This window comes from Hipposideros armiger, unplaced genomic scaffold (assembly GCF_001890085.2).
Source record: "Hipposideros armiger isolate ML-2016 unplaced genomic scaffold, ASM189008v1 scaffold_997, whole genome shotgun sequence".
NCBI classification, from domain to species: Eukaryota; Metazoa; Chordata; class Mammalia; order Chiroptera; family Hipposideridae; genus Hipposideros; species Hipposideros armiger.
This window is the reverse complement of record NW_017732347.1, coordinates 396,879-422,011: the sequence shown is the minus strand read 5'-3', so window position 1 is coordinate 422,011 and position 25,133 is coordinate 396,879. Positions and strand designations below refer to the sequence as shown.

Here is a 25,133-nt window from a genome sequence, read left to right as displayed (position 1 = left end):
CTTCCCGGCCAAGCCCAGTTCCTCTTCCTCCTCCTGCCCTCTGAACTCGACTCTTTGCAGGTTCTTGGTATCTCAGCTTCCACCTTCCCCTCCCAGAGCAGCTCCTGCCTTGATTGCCCCATTGCTAAAGACACCAACTCCAAACCCCAATCACTCCTGCTCGAAACCTTGGGTTCCTGGTTGACTTCCCCTTTGCCACTATTCAAGTGCAGGCATTCTCATCTACTCAACTCTGCCTCTCCCCTCAACACACCACACTCCTGGGTGCCTCCTGACCCTTCTCCGAATGGCATTCACCATTTCCAATGCCATCTCCTCTAACCCGATGCCCTTCCCACAGGCCTTTCAAATTCTTGCCACTCCACTACTCCCAGAGGAAGGCCCACGTCCCCACAAAGTCTTGCTCAGTCCTTCCTCATGTCACCATTTCTTCTTTCCCAGCTTCTGTAACCTGCCTTGTCTGTAACAGTCATTTAGCACCTCAATGATACTCTGGCTTCCAATTGTACTTTTTAATATCTTATTCCCTACAAATACATTTTAAGTTATTGGAGGGCAAGCACCCTGTTTTATATCTTCCATTCTTCTGCCCCATGGTACCTAGCACAGTGTCCCAACACTTCTCACTTAGCAATAGAAACATATGTGCTGATAAATGAGTGCTGGGTTCTGAAATTCTGCAGGGTAGGTCAAAAGTGGTGGTTCGTATTCACAGAAGGACCTGTCCACCAGCCAACACAGAAGCAAAGCTCACAAGGACAAAATCCACAGAATGTATCCATTAGAAGAGGGACACGGGTGCATGGGCAGCTCTGCATGTGCCCAACCACAGGAAGGCCAGGCCGAGAGGATGCACAGAAAGCTGTACCGGAAGTGAAGGGTCCAAGAGACGAGCAGGCACTTACTTTGCTCTTGGTGGTTCCAATGTCAATTCTCAGCCTCTAAGTGGGCTCAGAACACTCTGGCCTACTATTTTCACCTTCTCTTCCCATCCTCAGGCTCTCTCTCTCCTTTTTCTCTTTTCTTTCTACTCTCTTCCCTTACACTGCTTGTTTGGCCCTCCTATAGCCGATGTCTCTTGGTTTGGCCAGTCTACCATCCATCCACCCTTCTTTTATTAAGGGCACTCAATTGTCTCTAGGCAACCATCCCTCTTCCTCCACTCTCAGGTCATGTGGTTCAGGCGGGGTTGGCTCCTTTCTCAGCTCTAGAGGAAACCCAGCCCTCAAAACCTCTCCCAGCTATGAGAGCCTGTTCAGGGATGAGCATGAGTCCCAATCTGGGCCAGAGAATCAGACCAGGGCGTATATTCAAACGTAGAGGAAAGAAAAACTCTTTATTTTCTTTTCACTGGTTTTAGAATTACTGTGAGGATGAAAAAGTGGCTCTGCCGGCAGACTAGTCTTTTAACAAGGGGGTCCCTTTGAGAGGGGAGAAAGCAGACCTGAGAGATGGAGAGAAGTGGTGGGTCCTGGGACACACTTCGAGCAGCTGGATTCAGCTATATCTGAAGGTAACTACCTTTTCCAGTTATGTGAGCCAATTAATTCCTTGTTTTCCTAAGTTACCATGAGTCAGGATTTTAGTCACTTGCAACAAAAAGAGTCCCAATATATCTTCCTAAATCCAAATTGCTCACAGTACTTTAGGTCTGAAAGGAAATGTAGAGATAAAAATTAACTCTTACCTTTACAACTAGAAACCTGTTGACTGGCCAAAATAATTCTCCAGACAATCTACCAAAAGAGGGGTTTATTTGGAAAAGAAAAAGAAACCAAGCACCACAGCAGTGTGAGAATGCAATCCTCTGGCCAGGCTCCCAACTGGCCACCCACGTGCAAAAAAAAAAAAAAAAAGAGAGAGAGAGAGAGACCCCCTTCTCCAGATGGCCTATATATATATGTGGACCCCTCCTCGGGAGTTACCACAAAGTTTCAACTGGAAGTTAGGACTAGAGAGTTAACAAGGGGCCCAACTCCACCCATAGTCCTCCCAGCTCTATGGTTAGTCATCTTAAGATGCCAGTTCACTGTTATCAAACCCAAGAACTGGAGAGCGTGTGACTGACACGATCACACTCTTAAATTGTAGCAGAGACCAGCCTAAAAACAAGTCTTGTCTCTCCCAGTGCTATGGTTTTTCTGCCACAAAATGCTACATTAAATCAAGATGTTTTTTCTTATATGGATGTCTTATATTCTCAACTAGAGCATAAGCCCTGACAGAGCAGGGGTGGGAACTGGGTCCTATATTTTTCATATGCCTGACATGGTGCCTTATATTTGGCAAATATACAATAAGTACTTTTAACCAATCACTGAGTTAAGAAGCCTTTCTGTTCTGTGAGATTTTTGTTTTTAGGCTTGCAAGATGAAATGTGTTACTTTCAGGCTTTTTACTACTGGAAAATATAGGAGTATAGAAAGAGTTGTTTTCAGTGACTATAAGTTCCTGCAGATTTCAGTCATTTTGTCTTAGTCAAGCAACAACTTTTATTAAGTAGCCATTACATAAACACTGTGGGGATTTGTCAAGCAATAGACCTGCCTCTGCTCTTGGGAATTTATTAAATAATGTGGAGGGAAAAAATTATAAACATAACAAAATATTAACATTTTCGCTTTTGTTTATATAGAGGAAAATATCAGTCCAAAAATCAACTATAATTTTTGGATTCTTAGTTACACTAAATAAATAAAATACTATTAATTCTCCCTGCAGAAAGATTAGGCAAATGTTCAACTTGACTGTTATATTTAGAAAATCAGCATCTATGCAATTTTGAATACTGTATGGCTAGAAAAGAACCTGAAATACTTGGGATCTTATTCTGTAATATGAGACTTTCCCAACATATTTCTAAATAGAAGTTTTATTAAATACAAGTTATACAGCATAATGTGTTTGCTGTGAGAATCATACCAGCTGGTCAGGGTTTTTTTAGTTTTTTGTCTGTGTGTTTGGTTTTGGTGTTGCATTAGTTTCCTCGGGCTGCTATAACAAAGTGCCACAAATTGGGTGGGTTAAAACAACATACATGTATTGTCTCACACTCCTGGAGGCTAGAAGTCCAAGATCAAGGGGTCGACAGGGCCATTCTTCCTCTGAAAACTGTGGAGGCAGTTACTTCCCTGCCTCTTCCTGGCGTCTGGTGGTGGCCTTCAGTCCTTAATGTTCCTTGGCTTGCCGCCGAATCACTCCAGCCTCTGCCTTTGTCACCACATGGCCTTGTCCTGTATGTCTGTGTCTTCATGTGGCATTTTCTTCTTCTCATAAAGAAACCAGTTATAATGGGTTCAGGACCACCCTAATGACCTCATCTTAACTTGGTTACATCTGTAAAGACCCTATTTCCAAATAAAGTCACATTCACAGGTACTGAGGGTTAGGACCTCCGTGCGTCTTTCGGGGAGGATACAGTTTAACCTCTAACAGATGTATACGTTAACATTTTTAAGAAGTGTTAGAAACTTAACCTTGGTGCGTGGTACAGAAGGAAAGACCGTCTTTGGCAAGATTGCTTGATGAGTTGCTATCAAGACTCCTAAGGTTGGAATGGAAAGGAGAACTTTGGCTAGCATCCCCACTCTGAGGACCACCAAAATCCAAGAGGTGTAAATAAATACGCCCAGTCTGGTAAACGAAGATATTTTACAGCATCTCTAATAATTTAGGATCTCTAAATATTTATAATGATACAAAAAAAACCCCCCAAAACCAAAAAACAAACCCTAAACCGCTCCCATCATTCTTCCTGTGCCTTCTCTTCCCCCATCATGTCTTCTCACTCTTCTTTCCCACACAGGACTTCTTCTCCCGCCCTGGGCCTCCAGCCATGACATCCTGCCAGAAATGGCCTGGACTCCTAGGAATTCCCCTTCCTATCCCTGCTGTTGCTTAGAATGATCTCAGCCACCTTCCTACATACCCATCCGACTGGGGAAGGCGAAAAGGAGGGGATGACACTAGAAATAGCTGTGTTTCAGTCAAATCCAAACTTGACTAAGGGAAAATTTAAATAATCAAGAACTGGCTAGGGGCTGGCCAAGTGGCACGTTGGTTAGAAGTTGGCTTGGGATGCCAACTCTGAGCAGCAGGGCCCTGGTTCGGATCCCACATTAGGGCCAGTGATGGCTGCACCCTCTACAGCTAAGATGGTGAACAACAGCTCGACCTGGAGCTGGGCTGCTGTGAGTCGCTGACGATGGTGTAGACTGCAGTGGGGCTGGCGGGCAGGTGGCGTGAGCTTTTGTGAGCTGCTGTGAGCGGCCGTGAGTGGCCGTCCAATGGCTGACGAGCGACTGCCTCACCTGGGAACAGCGCAATGATAATACCAACGTGGGCCAGTAAAGCAACGTCCTCCACAACTAGACTGAAGAACAAAAGGACAGCAACTTGTGTGTTCCCCTTCCCTGATTCCCCAATGCTGTTACCCTCCCCCAATTCCCCAATAAAATCTTAAAAAAAAAAAAAAAAGAGCTGGCTATAGTGGCGATGACCTAGAAAAAGAAAAACGTGTGTCAGGTTCCTACTTGGCCTCTAAGATTTGTATCCTTCACCTCCCTGGAGCCATAAACTGTACGTATCTCTTCTTTACACATTTCCTGTGCTCAGTAAAGTAGCACCCTGGATCAGAACTTATCTCCCCATTGAACACTGCACATCAAATTGCCCTGTTCCTCCTGAACTTTGAGCTTCAACAGCCTGGGGCTGGAGAGGAAGGGAGGAAAGGAGACGTCACTGATTAAGGGTTCTAGAAGGGGTTAATGATGCAAAGGTTGGTTTCAAAGCCAGCACTGAGGTGGGGCAGGGAGGACTTTGCCCTGAGAAGTCTGGGGCTGGGAAAAGGTGACAGTGAACCATAGAGCACAAATTAAACACTAAAGACAAAGGAATAGTTAAGGGTCAAAGCATTAGTTGTCAACTTCCATCTTCTTGTCTTCTTCCTCACACCACTGTCAATTCCTGGAGACAAGTTTTGTCTTGTTTACCACTGTATTTCTAGCACTCAGCATCCTGCCTGGCATACAGATGCCAGCCTCTCTAACCATCTTTCATTTCTTCTAATTTGCAAAGCTTTCCTATTACTGAGCCTTAGCACAAACTAAGAACATTTGATCTAGAATACTTCTCTTTTTCAAGTGATGGGCTCCTTCTCATTCTAACAGCTTAAATGTTAGCTCCTTGGGGAGCACTACCTCTTTTTAGAGTAAATTGCAGAGAGAGAGAGAGAGAGAGAGAGAGAGAGAGAGAGAGAGAGTTAGCCTCCATCACAGCATCCTGCGTATTATCTTCACAGCCTGTACAATAATTTGCAATGGTTTGCTTCTTGTATAACTCCTCCACTTGACTGTATGTTCTAGGGAGAGAAAATGCATATCCACCTTGCCCACTATTGTAGTCTCAGCAATCAGCACACCCACAGCTTTAAATAAACAAAGGATAAAGGACAAAAGAACGAATACATACATGCAGAATTGAATAAACCTATCAGAATTTTAATACTAGGTTACATGGGGGTTTTGGCATAAAATAAAGATGGAATCTTAGACCAGAGGAGGAAAGATGAATCATTTATTAACTATCTAGGATCGATTAAATAACTAAAAAGAAAGCTGTGTTCCTTCCTTCCTTATTCTATATTAAAATCAATTCCAAATGGATCGAAGATGCAAATCTCAAAAAATGAAGTCATTAAAATAACATGAAGAAAATATAAAGAAGTTCTAATCATCTTAATGCAGAGATGTTTTTCTAAATAAGCCAAAGAACAAAAAGATTGATATATTGAAAAACAAACTCACACTTTCTTCACACACATATGCACACTCAAAACATACTCAGAGACAAAAGACTAACAACAAATTGGGGGAAGATAATTGTTACACTTGACAAAAGCCTAGATCTTATAAACCAAGTATTGTTACAAACAAATCATGAAAGGATTAATAACTCAAAATAAAAATAAAGGACATAAGCAGACCACAGAAAAATTCATATAAATGAATTCTAAGGAATGAGACATATTTTAAGACTATCAAAGGAAAGGAATGTATGTTAAATAGTGAGATAGCCATTTTTTTATCTTTGAAATTGGCAGAAATAAAAACTTCGATAATGTTTAGTGTTGGCCAGTATGTGGGGAGATGAGCACTGGCATGTTATCACAGTAGGGGTATACGTTTTGTCTTTTGAAAGTCAGCCTCATGGGTCAGCTTATCTTCGAGAGTGGTTCAGCATTTTTATATCTGTGTGAGGGACAACTTGGCAGCATCTACTGGGATTTTAAATGCACATACTCTTTGGCCAACAATTGCATTCTAAGATTTTATTCTACAGATAAACATGGACACATATGCAAAGACTCATGCAGAAGACGAAAGAACTTAATTGACCTTGAATAGTGGACTGATGAAATAAGAATTGGTTCATTCCCACAATACACTACCATGTGGTCACTGGAAAAAAAATGTGTGTCGATGACATGTACCTCTTTAGTATATGAAACATACAAGGCATGGAACAGAATGCATTGTACAAACTTATTTCTTGAGGAAAAAAAATAGGGGAGAGAAAGAGAAAGAGAGAGAGAGAGAGAGAGAGAGAGAGAGAGAGAGAGAGAGAGAACAGGAGCTGTGTATATGTACCATTTTTGGAAAGATTCACAAGAAACCACTGGGAAAAAGGACTGGGAGATCAGTAGGCTTACTTTTAATGATACCTATTCATATTATTAGAAAAAAATATTTGCCATCTGCACATGTTACTTTTTAAATTTAAAAGCTAGCTAAATTATAAAAAGAATGTTAATATAACTCAGTGTAGCCCTCAAAAAGATTCTCTGTGCTAATAATAGTGATGTTAATAAAATAGAAAGATTTTCCAGTCTGGTTTGGTTAATGCTTTTATTACAAGGTATGAAATTTTAAATGAACACTCAAGAATAGTTCTTTCAGTAATCCAGGAGTGAGACAGGTTCAGCCCTTTTGTTGTAAATAAGTTATTCTTTTTTAAAATAAATTACTCAACTTAAAAAAACCTACACTTCATTTATTAATAAATATCTTATTTTAAAAATGGCCGGCAAGGCAGCTTGGACAGGTTACGCTCATTTGTAGCTATGACCACTCCCTACCCATCCCCAACAATGTATTCAAATTCAATGCCAAAAGTTACTGATTAAACTCTAGAGATATTATGTCCTAGGAAAACCATTATAAACTTGGCCTTCAGGAGACCTGATCTCTTAATGAAATACAGAACAACTATCTCTGAAAAACGAAAATGGGCAATCGCCATGTAAGTATTTATTGCCTTTGGGAATCAAACGAACGAAGTTTTAATTTGGTTAGCCTGTGGAAAAATTTAAACTGTGAAATCGTGATTGATGCTTTTATTCTTTATCATTGTGATTACCCCCTCATTATTGGTTTTCACAACAGCATACCATGCTTTTAAAATGCATTGGGCATATCTTTTTTTCTCCAATAGTGAAAAATCTCTTAGGAGGGGATAAAGAGAAGTGTTTAAAATAAGGTAGTACATAGTGCCTCAAAAAAGGGGGGTGGGGGGGAATATTGAACATGTATTTCTCATGTAATACTGAATGTATGACTCAAGCTGTTCATTTGTAGTGAAGTTGCACAAAACTTTATAGAGTCTGCCCATCAGTTTTATGGGGAAGACAGGTTTCTGCTACAAATACTAGTAGGACAGGATAAAAATACTCCTGCAATGCCATGTAACTTGGATTGAAAGATTTTCATCTTTCAGTATTCTAGTATTATTTAAGCATCAAACATCCAGATATTTTCACATACTCGTGGACTGGACCCAATGTTTTATTTGTCTTCTGCAATGTCTAGGTTCATGTGAAGTGTGTGTCTATAAACTATTAAGGACTAAAAATGGACTAAAATGCTACCATTTGGAACCAACTATGCACAAGGCAGGTCAGAGTGAAATCTTGATGTTTTACATTCAAAAATGCATGGCTGAAGCTGCTGCAGTAAGAATTTTATTAAGGTTTTGCTGCACCTACTATAGCTTCCCAGTGCAAGAGTGATTTATTGTGTGTGCACTAGGAGTGAACAGAAGAAAACTCCAAACTTTTCTGTAAGCTATAACTTTGTTTATATGTTTCTTTTTTCCTTTGCTACAAATTAAACTTGCACTCAGATGGTTGCAAACCTACAAATCTCTCCTTTGGAGAGGTGTTACTTTTTAAAATCATCTGTAAATAATATTTTGATACTAACCAAGATCATGAGCCTTCCATTCAGAATAACTTTCAGAGGAACTGAAACTTACTTTAAAATAGTTCTGATAGATGCAGAGGACCTCAGGAACAATCATTTGCCCCTGCATTTCTTTCATCCCTTGAAAGTCAACCCCATGGGGCAGCTGGATTTTGTGAGTGGTCTAGCATTTTTATATATTTCTTTTTTGAATCCTCAGAGCCAGTCTTACTCCCTCTCAGAGGGCAGTCAACAGTTGCCCAAAGGGGACACCCAACCCTCAGCAGCAGCCGTGCAGCCTCTCAGCCACCCATCAGGGAGTGGAGAACCCGAGGCCCATCAGCCTGTAAGCACTTTTTTCCCCCCTCCTCTAAATTATAGGTATAATCAGGCTCTCTCATGGGCACAGTGTTGTTCTCCAATAACTTGTTATATTGTGCCCTCCACAATCCTCTAGTCTAAAAATGTCATCATCAGGCATGACTTCCATGCAGGGAAAATTTTCCCCGGAAAATATTTGCTCCAATATTTGCAGCTAATATAAAAATGTAATCTAGGGACTGGACTTACGTTCCCTAACAGTGTCCCCTTAATAGTGTCTTAAAATGGACAGCATGATGCCATGATGCGGCTATGAGGACATTTCAGAAAATACTAACAGATTTAACATGTGCACAAGGAATGAATACATTCTAAGACTGTGTTTCTATATAAGTAAATGCAAAACCTTTTTAAAGGACAAAAAAATTGTCCCAGTAATGACTTAAATTATTTACACTAGAAAGTGACTTGAATATGTACAAACTTAAAACTACAGTGCTTGAAGTTTTGAAGCAACTGAAACAAATTCACAAAATTAAATACTAGTAAAATACAAGTCGAAGATGTGTGAATGTATGTTGTTGATTTAGTGTAATAGACAATGTTACTTTGTTGAGGTTAAATGGTCATGCTCAATGTAAAAATCCTATGGATTGCTATGATTTCTTTTGAGTTGCAGCATGTCTACAATATGATGTGACTTCTTAGTTCTCTTATCATGTTTCTCCATTCAAACTACTATGAAACTTTCGTTTGTAAGACTCCCTGTGATACAACTGGGCCTTCTCTTGGCTAAAATGCATGATTTTTATATTAAACTTCTCTCTGCTCTTTGTTCTTTTATCATTAGCCTGCAACAATTAAAGTATGACTATTGGACATATACACAATCATAAATAGATACACAAATGCAGGCACTGACATCATGTGCTAGCTCTTGGTCACCCCAATTATGCAATGTGCTTTATGTTAGTTTTTAAGTTATTATCAGCATTAAATCCACTATTTAAAAAGCCTTCTAGGCAAGTTTCGAATCCCCAAGAATATGTCCACAGACCAGGGTCCACAGATAACTATTTGACAAACATTGCTCTAAAGCCAATGGAGTCTTGGCCAGGAAATCACATTTTCCAAGGTACTGTAATATGGAATCCTAGCCAATTCTGAACATTGAAAATTACTTTTTTTGCTTTGTGCTTTCCCCCAATCCTTCTGTCATCATTAATGATTTTTTTTTTTTTACCCGAAGACGTAGTGTTTGTGATTAACCTATTTGGAGCAGTAATAACCGAAGATACTGGGTTATTATCATTTGATAAATTACACAATGTTCAAAGAGTCTGCTTAGCCTGGAAAACATGTCTTTGTGTTCAGTGAGCTTTGTGCACAGACAGAAAAATAAGATCCACTGAAAAACTTGCTCGGGCTTAGCTAGATGACCGTCTATTCTGTTGCATGAGCCTAGTGGAAAAGCAAGTATTGAGATCAATAATGAGATGACTTTGCCATAAGAGTGTGGCTGTAGAATATTGGTAGAGTAATAGAGAGGGAGAGAGATATAGGGGAACCACAGATACATGTGGAAAAATATCGCAAACTTTAGAAGACTTGTGATTTCTGGAAAACTATTTTCAAGGCTGATGAACAGGCACTAGACCAGACTACAGCCTTGCTACTCAAAGCGTTGGATCCTGAACTAGTACCAGCATCCACTTGCCTGGGCGCTTGCTAGAAATGCAGAACCTCAGGCCCATCCAGATCTACTGAACAGACCTCCATTTTAACAAGACCCTCCATGATTCTTATGTGTGTTGAAGTCAAGGAACACTGGATTAGGAAACAAGTTCTCAAAGTTGGCAACACATTGGAATCACCTGGGGAGTTCTAAAAACCACCGATGCCTGAGTCCCAGAGAGTCTGAGGTAATTGTTTTGGTGGTCGGCCTGGGCACTGGGATTTGTAAACGCTCCCCAGGCGATGCTCACGTGTAGTAGAGTTCAAGAAACCCCGACTGGGGCGTGCCACCATCCTTACAAGAGCAGATCAGCACACTGCCCACGACAGCAGGCATCATTGTGAGTGCCCATAAATGAAAACCAACATGTAAATGTGGGAACACCTGCTCTGTGAGCTGCCCACAGTGTTTGTGAACATGCCATGTTTATGACTTCCTTGTGCCAACACTCAGTCAACATAAATATTGTCTGAAAGGGAGAACAGTTTGGGACGTATGGCAGGTGAACACCAGGGGAGCTCAGGTGAAGGTGGAGAGGAACACCTGGGAGCCACATGACAAGAGGGAAATAGGTCCAGATTCCTGAGAAAAGAAGGGAGGCTCTGGAGGCAAGTCAACATGTGACTGAGAATTTGGTATAAAAGTAAGTATGGTTTTAATCGAGAGCATGCATTAAACTGTGACCCCCAAACCCAAAGAAACATAGTGAACCCCAGGCAGAAACCAGTCTAGACCAGGCAGTCATATCTCTCTTATCAGGACATATTTTATCCCAGAAAGTGAGTCCTTCAGAACACCACCACGAGTATAAGAGGAAACAAAAAGGGCCTCTGATGTCAAAACATGACATGCACTAAAGCCTACCTTCTATACTTAAATACAGGTTTCCCATTCGAAGTCTAGCTATGGGTTAGACACAATTACACAATCTTGGCTTTAGGGTTTCTTGTCTATGGTAAAGAAAAAGCTGTCATTTTAAAGAGGTGGAAAAAGGGCTGCCAAAGACAAACACACTGACAGAAGGAAGAACATGCAAACTGTAAAACTGACCCAGGAACTCTAAAGCCATCGGAGCCTGGGGTGACTCAGTGTAGGGGATGGGACCAAACATGTCCCAAGGCACGCTGGCTTGTCTGCTCTACCACACTGTAACAAGAACCCAAGTTCCCAGTGATGATGGGTCTGACTGGGGATTCAAAGGGGGCCTTTTGAAAGGGTGGTTATAATAACTGATGTTTGTGGGTGCTTACTAGACTGTGAGCTGTACTGAGGGCGTGGGCTGTGGTCCATGGCTTCTGAGCCCTTCACTCTACCAAGCACTCCACATATGTCATGGCGTTTAGTCCTCCCAACAATTCCATGAGGGAGATACTGTTATTACTCCCCTTTTAAATATGAGGGAAATGAGGCAAAGAAAGGCCAGGTAATTGGTCCAAGGATGTACATCTAGTAAGAGGTGAAGCATGGATTTGGATTTAGGCAGAAGTTCTTCTTCACACCATGCCTTGGGTTCAGTAAAGGCTCATATTACACCTAGAAGCTAAACTATTGGGATTTCTGAAACTACTGAAGTGGGTCATCGTCTCATCATCTCTCTATCCCCATCCTGAGCTTCCTCCATCTCCCCTAAGCTGGATTAGATGCTCTTTCTTAGTGCTTCCATCATACTCTGCGTATAACACCATCCTTCCTCTCCCATGTGGTTTTAGAGCTGTTTATACATCTGCCCTGCATGGCTCTCTGGGGATAGGACTGTGTCTGGTTCATCTTTGCATACCCATTACCAACGTAATGCCTGGCATGTCGATAATGCTCAATAAAAGTTTGCTGAATTCATCAATTCATTACATTTTCTAAATAAACCTTAAACCAATGTTCTGCTCAGCTGGAGTCCAAATCCCTATGTCCAGTCACACCCCAAGACCAATGTGTAGGTGAGGTCCTGGCATGTGGATTTTACAAAACTCCCCAAGTGGTTCTAATGTATGCAAAGTTGAGAACCATGGGTCTAATATCAGGTATTCTTCTAGTGCAATGATTCCCAAATGTGGGCCCCAGACCAGCATCACTGGCATAATCTAGGATCTTGTTAGGAATGCAAATTATTGGGCCCCACCCCAGATCTACGGAATCAGAAACTCTGGAAGTAGGGCTCAGCAATCTGCAACTGAACAAGCCCTCCAGGTGACCCTGACGTCCCCTCAAGTTTGAGAAGCAATGTGGAAGCAAAAGCCTCTCACAGGTCTAGGGTGGAGCTGGGCCCCAGCTTTGACTATGAACTCCTCCCGCCGTTCTGCACTGGGATGCCTGGATGATGACCTTTAAAGCCTATTTAGCACCGTGCCCTCCTCCCGAGACGTCTCACACCAAATGCAACCCAGAGAGCTGCCCCATTCTGCTCTCCCCACTCCACCCCGCCCCAGGCTGCACTCTCTCCCAACTCTCATCGTGGAGCTGCGCAGGGAAAGGGCAGTGAGAGAGGCCCCTCTGCCAGCCTAGAGGAAGGAAACCACCCTCCGTCTTCTCAGTTCATTCAACACATTCTTTGAGAGGAACTAGCATGAGCCAGGTACTGTTTGAGGCTCTGTAGATACAAGGAGGAATACAATACAAGGGGGAATAAGACGCCTCTGTCTAGCAACAGAAGCAAACAAATAAATAATTATAACGATGTGTGATGGATGCACTAATAGAAGTGTGTCCCTTGTAACAAAGTTCAGAAATTAGACAGTGGAGAAACTGATTCTGTGCAGGAAAAATGAGGGACCACGCTTTGAGAACCGCTGCCTTAGGCATGTGGGAAGGCTTAATGGATCTCAGACAAGGGAATGACAAGGTCAGAGCCGCCCTTTGAATGGGCCCTGCTGGAAGCTGGTGGAGACAGGTTTCGAGAGATACATGACCAAAGGCAAGGAAAGCCCGTGGGAGGCAGTGGCCCTGGAGAAAGATGATGAACCTCTGGCCCCAAGTAAAACAATGACGATGGAATTGGAGAAGTCTGACTGAAGGGTCAGATCAACGTAACTTGCTGACTGATGGGATATGGGAGGTGAGGGACGAGGCGGACTAGGGTGACCCCCAGGAATCTGGCTTGTGTGCCCAGGTGGATGGCGGTGCATCCTAGGGATGAGGCAGAGTGGAGGTTTGCAAAGCAAGAGGATGAGTTTGGTTTGGGGACCTGTTTAGTCCGAGATATCGGTGGTATACCTGGGTATAATGCCTAGCAGGAAGCTGGATCTGGGCTTGAGGTAGTTTGGGACATATGATCTCACAGTCACTTTTGTTTGCTTTGTTTTTAACATAGCATGTGTGTGATTACAAGTAGCAGACTTCAGGACTAACAGAGGCTTAAATAAAAAAGATATTTGATTATCAACCCTAACAGGAAGTCTGAAAGGAGGGGATTCCGGTGTTGGTTCAGCAGTGCATGAAGGACCCAGACTCTGTTTGCCTTTCCTTCTGCCACCCTTTGATGTGCTGGCAATGTCTCCCTTCATGGGTGCCAGATAATGGTCACGTGTTCAGTTAATGATCTCACATGATAGGGTCACAAGCAAAAAAGAAGGGGATAGAGGAAAAAGTGCCTTTCTCCTCATGTACCACACCCCTATCAGTGAGAAAATCTTTCTGGAAAGCCCCAACAGACATCCCTTTCTATCTCATTGGCCAGAATTGGTCACAAGCCCATCCCTAGACCAATCGCTGACAAAGGGGAAGAGGATAGCCATGACGTATCCCCAAGGCTGCTAGCACCGCTCTCTCGCTCTCTCTGTCTCTCTGTCTCTCTGTCTCTCTCTCTCTCTCTGTCTCTCTCTCTCTCTCTCTCTCTCTCCTTCTTTCTATGTGTTGGCCTCATTCTCTTCCACTGAAAATGAGCTTTTCCTGTGGGTGGCAAAAGGAGCTGATGAGGAGAGGGAGGCATGGCCACAGATAGTTCCGGCTCCACAGAGAATTCCATGGCCTCGCATAGCTCCAGGTTAATAACCTCCAAGACAAGAGTTTCTTTCTCTAAGCATCTACATGTAAAATGTCAGGGAAAAATTCTGATTGGCTTGGGTCATATTCTTACTTCTTGGACTATCGTGAGGCCAAGGTTGGCCTTACCTTTCCTTGGGGGTGGGGGATATTGCTTTATCATTATTGCTTTCTTATCACTATTCTTATTAACATTACCACTGTTACTGTTGCTGCTGCAGTTACTGTTGAATGGAGTAAAATAGAAAGAGAGTAAAGACTTAAAGATCAGATGGAAAGGCAGTGTAATTACTCATCCTTCTGGTGATGGGGGGTTTGGATAATTATGGTGGGAATGAAAAGAAAGATAAAAATATCTTTTTTAAAATGGTTTGTAAAGAATAAGTTTGGAATTAACCGAAAATTTAACTTCTTTACCCGGCGGAAAAAAAACAATTCTTTCTTTGAATCCTGATTAGACCAGAATTTTCTCAAACCAAAATTAACTAATTTCCCCTTGTTCCAATTCCGGAAAACAAAACTTGCCTATACTGTTGGTCATGCCCCCACTACACAGCACCATTTGATGCTGCAATGGTCTACCCAGCTCAGCCCCCAACATTTTCTTTATTCAGTTCCATCTGCTCACTTATCATTGACTCTGGAGGATCTCAGAGTACACTTGTTTCTTTTTTTCCTGCAAGCAATGAATCCCAAGTTCATGCTCTTATTGAATTGGAAAAAACAAAACAAAACAAAACAAAAACCCCAGACTTTGACAATAGAAGAAGGAAATGAATAATTCTTTTTTAATGAGAAAAGTGCTTCATTTTTCATAACTCTTGAAGGCATGGTTTGTTTCACGGTTGAGAAATAGCCATTACTTCCCCACTACCACACTATCCTCCAGGTTCACTTTTGTTGCTGCAACACAGCAGTAACTGGATAGCTGGAGGTTTAACACTCTTCAGGGGTCTCTAACTCCCCAAACAATCTGTGGACAACCTCAAAGCACTCCAGGACACAAAACCTTGTTTCCAGACAATGCATGTTATTCTGCCTCCAAAAGAAACTCTGAGTTCTCCAGCCCAACACTGTACTAAAGGGCCCCTGAGAATGAGCCAGCTGAGGCTGCCAGTTGAGGCTGTGATGTCTATAGCAAATACGACACAAACAAAGAAGCAGGGGTGATGACAGGCTTCTCCCCTTTGGACCGACTTGAACTCAAATTTTCCTCCTAGTTACCTTACCTCTGTACTCATCTTTCAGATTTGTCATCTGGGTTACTTTGCAAAAAAAAAAAACCAAAAAAACCAACAAAAAAATAAAACGAAAGAAAGAAAGACATCACGGTCTACTTCCAATCTTCCCTTTTAGGAAACCACAGCAATTTGCTCTTTGTGACTGGGGACCTTGCTTTAGTCCGTACTTATGTGCAATTTACCAGGAGAAGCTCAGCCTTCTCAACACCTTTTAAAATAACGTGTTGACAAAATTATTACAGCCATTAGGCCAGGGTTGTAGACCCTTAGCACATTTGATCTTGGCACTATTGACACTTGGGGCCAGATAATTCTTTGTTGTGAGGGGCTGTTCTGTGCCTTGTAGGGTGTTTAGCAGAATCCCTGGCCTCTATAACTAGCTCCAGTAGCACTCCCCTATTTGTGACAACCAAAAATGTCTCTAGGCATTGTCAAATGTCCCAAGGGAAGTAAAATTGTTCCTCATTGGTTGAGAAACGCTTCATTAGACACAGACCTTAGACGGGGAATAGAGGCTAAGTCCCCATAGGAGATGTCCCCATGATGTCTTTACCTGGTTGAATTTCTACCAGTAATCATGCATCCTGGCCCCTGTAGCCCAGGATTTCTTCACACTGATTGCCTCTCTTATCACAGGGTAAACGCCAACCCATCTTGAAGAGTGACCCTTGTCCTCCTGTTGGTGACAGCAGCTGACAGGCAGCAGTTTGCACCCAAAAGGCTGTTTGCCCCTCAGTAACTTCTGATGGCCAGAGTAAGAAGGCCTTTCCTGCGAAAACACCCAGTAATGAGGCTGCTGAGTTGCTGATTTTCCTGCCTAGATAAGCAGCGCTCACCTGGGGAGACTCTGACTGAAACAATCATGTGTCAATTTGTTCACCTCTCCTCTGTTTGGATGTAGCCCCCAAAGGGCTGCCCCATTCAGTGTCCCTATACCAGAGCTCAGTGCTGGCAGGCCAGTCACTTTGTTTGCACTTCTGAGTATATTGTTAGTAACTCCAGGAACAACATGCCCATCCCCTTAGGGCACTAGATGTTGAAGAGTCTTAAGGTCAGGTCTTCTTTCTTGCTCCTGCCCAACCCTGTTTTCACCTTTGATTGGTAAATATCACGTTGACATATATAACCCAAAGAGCATAGCCTAAGAAAGTTTATCTTTCTGGAAAATGGCCTAATCATACCAATCTTCATTTAAAGTTGTTCTTAAAATGCCAATATATAAATAGTCCCAGATTTAGAAGTAAGGTCATTGTTTGAATCTAAAAAGTTTCACTCAATTTTCATAACACATGGTCAGCATACATAAGTAAATTCTATAGAGATCTGACCCAAGTGGATGTTTTCTCTATTTTCAGCCTTATTTGACCAATGATGCAAGTATCCCTACCCTTAAAATTGCATCCCTGAAAGGATGGATCAATAGTAGCAAACAGATCTGTGCATTCTCAGCAACCCTTCTCAGGCTTAACAGAGCTCAAGCCTCCTAACACACTTTCCTGGCTATCTGGTCTACCTCCCTGATGACTAGACTTCTAAAGGGAAACCAAGGGGACAAAGAGTATCTAAGAATGGAGGGGTCAACTTTGCCATTAGTTTGTGTGACCATGGAGACTCCTAATCAAAATGGAGCAATAACTACATGGTAAAATACCAAATATTCTTGTAAGATTGACACTGTGCTTAAATATACCCAAATGAGTTCACTGCAATATATACATTTTTTCTATTTAGTAGTTTTACTTTTTCTCTGTCAAGCATTTAAGTGGCTTTTGATTTAAAACCAAAAAAAAAAGCAAGACTTTCTATGAAATTTATTGTCCCAAGGAAACTGTGCCCAAGAAACGATCAACTTAATGAAACAATATGCCACTAATCACCCAAGATTCCTGTTTAAAGATGTGAATGGCCCCTCTGTTCTGTTTCAAATTGCCCATCAATGTCTACTAAATATGTCTGTGTAAATGTCACCAGGATATTTCCTGGCTCTGAATTCATGAAATTTAGTAGTACAGTACTTTGCATTCATACTGTTTTCCAAGTACAGATAAGTGATCAGTTAGAAGTTTAAAAAATATATATTATCCTGAGAGAGAAGAGTTTAGGTTTCTCCACAAGCAAGTAGATGACCCTGGGAAGGTGACTTAACAACCAGGCCTCGGTTTATCTGTAAAATGAGGGGATTGGGTACATTAAATGTTTCAAACTTCAGCATAAGTATGACCTTCCCACAGCTAGTATGGAATTCAAACCCAGATGATCTGGACCCAGAATTATATATATTATATGCCATTTCTTTTTTTTATCTCTTCATCTGTTGATGGATACTTGGGTTGTTTCCACATGCTGGTTATAGTGATAAATGCCACAATGAATCATATTGTCTTGTTCCATCTTCCTGAGCTTCTGCAGAGTAGGGCAAGAATTAGTCCCAGTTTACAGATGAGAAGCACAAAAGGTGATTCCATTCAACTCAGAAGAAATATTGAGAGCAGGCTTTGACAACAATGCCTGTACACAATAATGTGTGTCCTGTATACACACTTCACTCACAGGAGAGGCTGTTCGTTTTGCCTTGCAAATAGTGGTAACTGGCCTTCATTTTTTAAAATTTCACTTCCTATTGTCTCGTCATCGAGAACATTTATAGATCCCATGGCTATGCAAGGGGTCCTTGGCTTCTCTGATCAGCAGACAAGTACCAGGTCTCAACTGGTGTTTGTGTAAAAGACCAGCATTTTAGAGTTGAACTGAGTTTTTCTACCCTTAAATTTAAAATATATATATAAATATATATATATATATATATATATATATATATATATATATATATAAAACCAAAGTATATATAAATACCTTGGTTTGCAAGCATAATTCGTTCCAGAAACAAACTACTTGTATTGCAAGACATCGCTCATTTCCCATGTTAAAATATATTAGAAATGTTTGCTCATCTTGCGGCACACTCGCAAACCAAGTTACTCATAATCCAAGGTTTTACTGTATATACATAAAATATATATAAATATACATATATATTTTTGACAGGGACAAAAAAAATTGGTCAATAGTAGAGTTTCTGGATCCAGATTATGTAGGTTTCAATTCCATCACTTTCTAGTTGTGTGACCTTGGGCAAATTTTTAACTTCTCTAGGTCTTGGTTTTGTCATCCATAGGAGATAAGAATACCTACCTCATATGGTTGTTGTGAGGATTAAATGAGTTATTATATATAAATTGTTTGGGCCAGTGCCTGGCACATAGTAAGTACTTTATATTTTGCTGTAAGTTGCAATTTTAAGTGGTTCCTCCCATAAATTCCTCTTAAACACTTAGCTTCTGCTACTACATATAGATAAGTATAAAATGGTGTCTGATTTAGAACAAAAGTATGTAATCATTTATTTTAAATGTGCTACACAAAGTACTATTTCAGGGGCTTATTCAGCACTCCATAAGAATCAGGTCAAGATGGAAGGAAATAATAAACATTGACATTTATATGTGGAATCTAAAGAACTGAATAAATGAGTAATGTAAACAGAAATAGTCTCAGAGACACAGAGGAAAAACTGATGATTGCTAGATGGGATGGGGGTGGGGATGAGGGAGAAGGAGAAGGGACGAGACAACATAAATTGGTAACTACAATATGGCCTCAGGGATAGAAAAGACAGTCTGGGGAAAATAATCAATAATGTTGTAAATATTTTTTAGGGGGCCAGGTGGACTTATGTCTTGTTAGGGAGACCACTTCATGGATGGTGTAGAGACCTGACCACCACTGCACTGCACATCTGAAGCTGCTGTTGCATAATATTATGTGTCAACTATAATTTAATACATGTATAGTCATGGGATGTGGAGTAGAGTGTGGGAATGAGTCAACGGAATTGTAATAGATAAGTATGATATCAGGGGAGGGGTTGTCACTGTGTGAGGGGTGAAAGGATAACTACTGCATTGTTTTATACACCTGAAACTAATAATAATAATAAATAAATAAATAATAATGATAACATTGAGTACTCTCCACGCGCTGGGCATCCTGCCAAGCACTTCTGATACAGAGCCTCATAACAACCCGCAAGATGAAGGTACTATTGTTACCATCTTTCAGATGGGAAAATAGAGACTTACAAAGGATAAAGAGAGAAATGGCACCATGGGTAGATATCTTGGGAAGGGGGTACCTATGTGACCACAAATAAGTCTCTTTCCCAAACTGGACCTCAGTTTCCCCAACTCTGTAATGATCTGAAAATCTATCCAAATCAAATTTAGCCCAAATTGCCAACACTGTGGCTCATGTGCCATTAACTAGCAGTGGCAATGGTCATTGCTTACACTGAGGAGAATTCAGGGGTGTCCAAGGCTCTCCCCAGCACCACCCTCACCTGCTTCCATTTTCCTCCTGCTTAATCAACCCAGGCCACCACCGGGTTTTCACCCTGGCCCACATTTCTCATCTCCTCAGCCTCCTCTTGATTTCAGATCAGCTCAAACAGCAGCCCTCTTTGGATCAGTGTATAATGAGCCATCTGCCCTCTGCTCCCCAGCACTTCCTCAGAGCCCTCCTGTCTCAGGGCCCGGATACCAAGCAACCACATTCAAATATTTACTGAGCAGACTGCAGCAAGCCAGGGCTTCTGGGCAACTGCACTGGAAGAGCAAACAATCAAAACGCCACTCCCACTCCATTTTGATAATACTTCAGAGTTTACAAATGACCCTTACATCCTATGTCACGGAGCATCTCACCTCCTACGTGCCACCATCCGAGTGCTTATTCTAACCTGGCATGTGCGACTGTGTCTCGAACACGACTGCCTCCAAATCTCACACTACCCATGCACAGGTGCATCTCCACTTTCAAGACAGACAGCAAAGGCTCAGGGAGACGGGTCAGCTTGCCCAGCGTCACACAACCAGCGAGGGACAAAGCATAACTAAACACAGTAGGTCTGACTCCCAAGTCCCCACCGTGTCATTATGTCTCGTTTAGATGAATCATGTTTGCTCTGCAGTGGCAGAGGGACAGACAGATCATAGTAAACACACATGTACACAGGCCCAGGAAACACCATGCTGTCGTCTCTCCTGGTGGTCCTTCCCCCATCGCTACCTTTTCTCTTCCTCTTTTTTTTTTTTTTTGCTTGCTTAACTACTAAGCATCTTTCAAGAATCAGCAAAAATGTCAACTTCTCCATAAAAATCCCTCTTCCTCCTCTGAGCTATTTACAGCCAATGTGCTTACCATACCATAATGCAATTTTCATTTTATCTATTTTCATGTTTATTTCTCTGGGAAGAAGGACTGGGTTTCATTGATCATTGAGTCCCCTTGCCTAGTGGTGCCACACCACAGACCTTCAATACTTGTCTGTTGAGGGAAGGGGAGTGAGAAAACAAGGGAGGAGGAAGGAGAAAGGGGAAGAAGGGAGGGGAAAAGAGAAAGGAGGAGAGGAAGCAGGGAGAGAGGGAGGAACCATTCGGAGGACAGTAATGTGCCTGCCATCTATTGCATTTTAATTTCTTCATGTCTCTCATAAGATAGTGTATTTTTATTTTCCACTCTTGATGCTATCCAAATAGAAGATGAGGTCACCAGGGCTGACAAGTAGGAGTGTGCTTAAATATGTGTATACTTAAGGCTAGGTCCTGGAAAATCCTGGTTACAATACAATGCACAAAGGAATCAACTTGCAAACCATATCCTTCAGCTACTTTGTTCACAGACTCCATCCCCAGAGTTTGCTCCCCGCTGGAGGGAGATTGCCTTTAAATGTTCCCTTTCGATCATGAGTTAAGACTTCCTTGAATTACACTGGGACAGAAGCCTGTGGTCCAGGGTCTGTTTGTCTCTTCTGGCCTTTCCGGCTGAGGGTATCGGAACTTCATACAAGAGTTGACCTTCCTCCTGGGCAGTCGATGTGCTGATGCTGGCATGTCCCTGAGTCATTTCACAGAGGAGGTATTTTCAGCATTCTTTCTGTCCAGGTGACTAACACTGATACCCAAACTCATCCCATCTCAGTTTATTTTCTATGCGTCTTCCCTCCAGAAAAACAGATCATTCATTTCCTTGTTTTAGGGGCAGGAACATGGAGACATAGAGAAGTGACATGTAGACATGCTAGAAGGAAGAAAACCAAGACCGAGTCTTTCCAGCTTATTCCGACACCTGGCAGGGCCTTTTGTGGCGTTCATAGTATTTGGTTCCATTTTGAGCTTGACATTCTGGCACGATGGCAAGCAGGGTTGTATCTCACTCTCCCTGAGGTGTGACTCATCATCCTTGTCAAATAGACAAGTTAACAAAGTGTGGCATTGGGGTGTCATCTCGAGCTATCCAGACTTCACAGCCTGAATTATTAACCACTTAACTGCCCTGCGTGCAATCCATGCCTGGAACTCGGCATCACGGCAGGTGATCAATGAAAATTGGTCTTTAGAGTAGGAAAGCGTTTAAAATATTCTGGGAAGTTCATTCCTGATCTGCCTTCAACAAATATTGTTTACATTTATGGTGCTGTCTGCCAGCCTTCATTTTATTTTATTTTACTTTATTTTTTTCTGTATACAGAGATTTTATTCAATTTTAACAGGCTTCATTTTAGATGCTTTGCAAGAATGACTTCATTTAAATTCTCACAAGAAACCAACAAGGTAGGCGCTATGGTCATCCACATTTTGCCGTAAGGAAACCACAGTGCAGAGAGGTTCCCAAACTTGCCCAAGGTCACACAAGTAATAAGCAGTCACGCAGGTATTCAAATTCAGTCTGACTAGAAAGCCATGTTCTTAAACTTGACTACTATATCCTGAATGGCCACCTATTATAAACATTATAAACATGATGCTATCTATACTGGAGATACATATCACAACGCCAAGTATTGGAAGAGCCCTCTCTCTCTCTCTCTCTCTCTCTCTCTCTCTCTCTCTCTCTCTCTCTCTCCCTCTCAATATGGCAAACCAAAATATGCAGAATTGAAAATCTAAATATCACTACAAGACAAAAAACCAAGAGGTGGCCCAAGAAGCAGAGGGAGAACTAGCATTTCTGGGGCTCCTCTATATCTCATGGATGCCTCAAATCTGCCAAGGCAGACACTGCCCCATTTTACAGATGAGGAAACAGTGGCTACAAGTTAATGGTCCATGTTCACATGGCTGCTAAGGGGCAGAACCACATTTAAACTTGGATTCATGTGGGCTGAAAGCCCAGACTTCTGTAATCATTTTTATTAGCATCTAACATTTTCTCCTTTTTATGTGTCTCCTGAGTGTCCGTGCAAATCCTGTTTTAAAACAAAATAATCTATTATGCCTTGCAGTTGAAAGCAAGTAGAATATCCGTGTAATTCGCCTAAACTCTCACAAACGTTTCTGATCCCATCCTGGAGTTCCTTACACCCTCATTGTGTGTCTGACTCGCATTTCTGCAGACCTGCTTTATGTGGAAGTTCTGCTTCATGGCCTCAGGTTTCAAAAAAACCAAAATCTCCTGATTGGCAAACAGGCTGGAGGCCCCAAAGTCAGCTGCCTAACCGATAACAATGAACAATGGATGTGGAATGTCTGCTCCGTGTACATTCCAGAAAGGTTCGTTACCCAGCTCATCAGAACAAGCCAAGGACACCGCTGCAGCAACACTGGGAGTCACTGATGAATATGTCCATTGTGGGGGCAGTCCCAGCCATGCAGAGGGGAAAATTCCAAACAGACTGTTTTCTTTTTCCCTTTTTTAAAATCACATCACATGATCCCTTCACTCCGATATCAAATATCTTGCTGTTACGAGGAACAAGACTGAATTCTCTTCAGATCAGGAAAGATAACCAACATGGCTAACAGTGGTTCCTGGAAGGAGTCAGGGGATGGTGACCTTACCCTGCTGACGGTGGTGCAACTGATATGGATGTTTATGCCACATTATTTGTTAAGCAAAAAAGAAAAATAATTTAATCTCAATAACATCTTCATTCTTCACATGAGGCTCAATCCTCTTCCACTGCAGCCGCCACCCCGACCCCCATCCCAGATACCACTGTTATTTTGGATCAAATGACACTTACCTATTTTTTGGTCCAGGATAAACACACTGGGCATGCTCAGAGGGTTCTTTCCCATCCCTCCACTTCTGTAAACATTGTGACATGTTTTCATGGTACCGCTTAGTAAAACAGTAAGGGGTGAGGAGCAAGAATGTTATTTCACATCTGACAGTCAGAGTGTCCTGGTTCCAGCCCTGGCTCCCATTCAGCCATTGCCTGGCCAGGTGATCTTAAACAAGTCTGCAAGCCCTGGCAGCACCTTTGTGCAAATAAGAAAAAAAAAAAGTGTCCCTCTGGGGGAGAAACAGGGCTGCCAGCACAGGGCTTGGCAAGAGGACCCCCAGCTGGACTCCAGCCCCACCTCCCCTCAGCCAGGGACCTCAGGCATATCCCATAAGTTCAGCCATTCACAGGACCCTGTGTCCCTGCTTCGATTTATCTCTTGTGAAGCGAGACAGGTAATAAGCGTCCCGCCAAAGTCTCTGCACTGATGAGGTTGAAGTGACATGCAGAATGGATTACGAATCAGCCTAATAGGAGGTTTCTGCTCTGGGTCAATCCACCTCACTTCCCCTGCCCTCCATAATACTTCTAATAAACAGCAAAGACATCATTTATCATTTGAGATTCTTTCCCACACCCCCTCCCCCCCACTCAGAGAACCACGTCTTTCAAAAAAAGCGGGGCAGGCTTCGTAAGCGTGCAGCCTGTGCAGTCGCACTGGGGCCCCACGCTCAGAAAGACCTTGCACTTGGTTTACTGCTCTGAAGTCACCATCTGAAATTCTTATTGATTTCTGAACAAGAAGCCGTACATTTTCATTTTGCTCTGAGCCCCACAAATGATGTTGCTGGCCCTGCCAACAAGTCTTCAGAAGCACCAGATAGGTTTTTTTGCGCCCCACAAAACATTTGGAAAGGAAAACGGTATATGTCACTTCTCTGCTGAACATAAAGACCCCAGTCAGGGTTAGAGTATGAGGCAGGAGGGCGCACTGGACCTGAGAGGTACACTGAGCTGGGAGCAACCCTGCGTCCTGCAAGACCTCAGACAAACTCCTGAATCTGTCTGAACCCAGCTTTCCTTCTCCACAAAATAGGCTACTAACGCCTACTCTCGCCTGTTAATAATGATGAAAGGTCTGTAAGTGAAGAAACTGCCTGGCGCATGGCAGGTGCTCAAGGATAAGTCCCCTCCTGACTTGTTTCTACAACAGCTACTTCAAGATGGGCCACACACTCACATTCCAGAAGGCAGCGGGGCAACAGGTGGCCCTGCAGGTCCCTTTGGCTCTAGGGTTACATGATTCTCCACTAACCAAGGCCTAGCAGCCAGCCCTCTTTCAGTCCATGGGTATTAGTCAGAACAAGTTTGATTGCAAGGGCAGAAACCCAACTCATATTAACTTATGAGAAAGGGGTAGTTTCTTAGTTAATGAAACTGGCAAGTGAAAGGATACGGGCACTGCTGAGGATTTATACAGTGATTCTCTCTCTCTCTCTCTTCCTCTCTCTCTCTCTCTCTCTTTCTCTCTCTCTCTCTCTCTCTCTCTCTCTCTCTCTCTC

At 42.3% G+C, this 25,133-nt stretch overlaps 1 protein-coding gene across 1 annotated transcript in view; it reads left to right on the top strand.

Moving 5' to 3' along the window:
* Nucleotides 1-7,238: 7,238 nt before the first annotated feature.
* The window catches only part of ANXA13 (annexin A13), a 45,207-nt gene continuing 27,312 nt past the window's right edge, over nucleotides 7,239-25,133 (top strand). Inside the window, exons 1-2 of the mRNA XM_019631388.1 lie at nucleotides 7,239-7,299; nucleotides 8,458-8,583. Of these exons, the coding sequence (XP_019486933.1) occupies nucleotides 7,285-7,299; nucleotides 8,458-8,583 (141 nt within the window). The 5' untranslated portion in view covers nucleotides 7,239-7,284. The remainder of the gene's footprint in view (nucleotides 7,300-8,457; nucleotides 8,584-25,133) is intronic.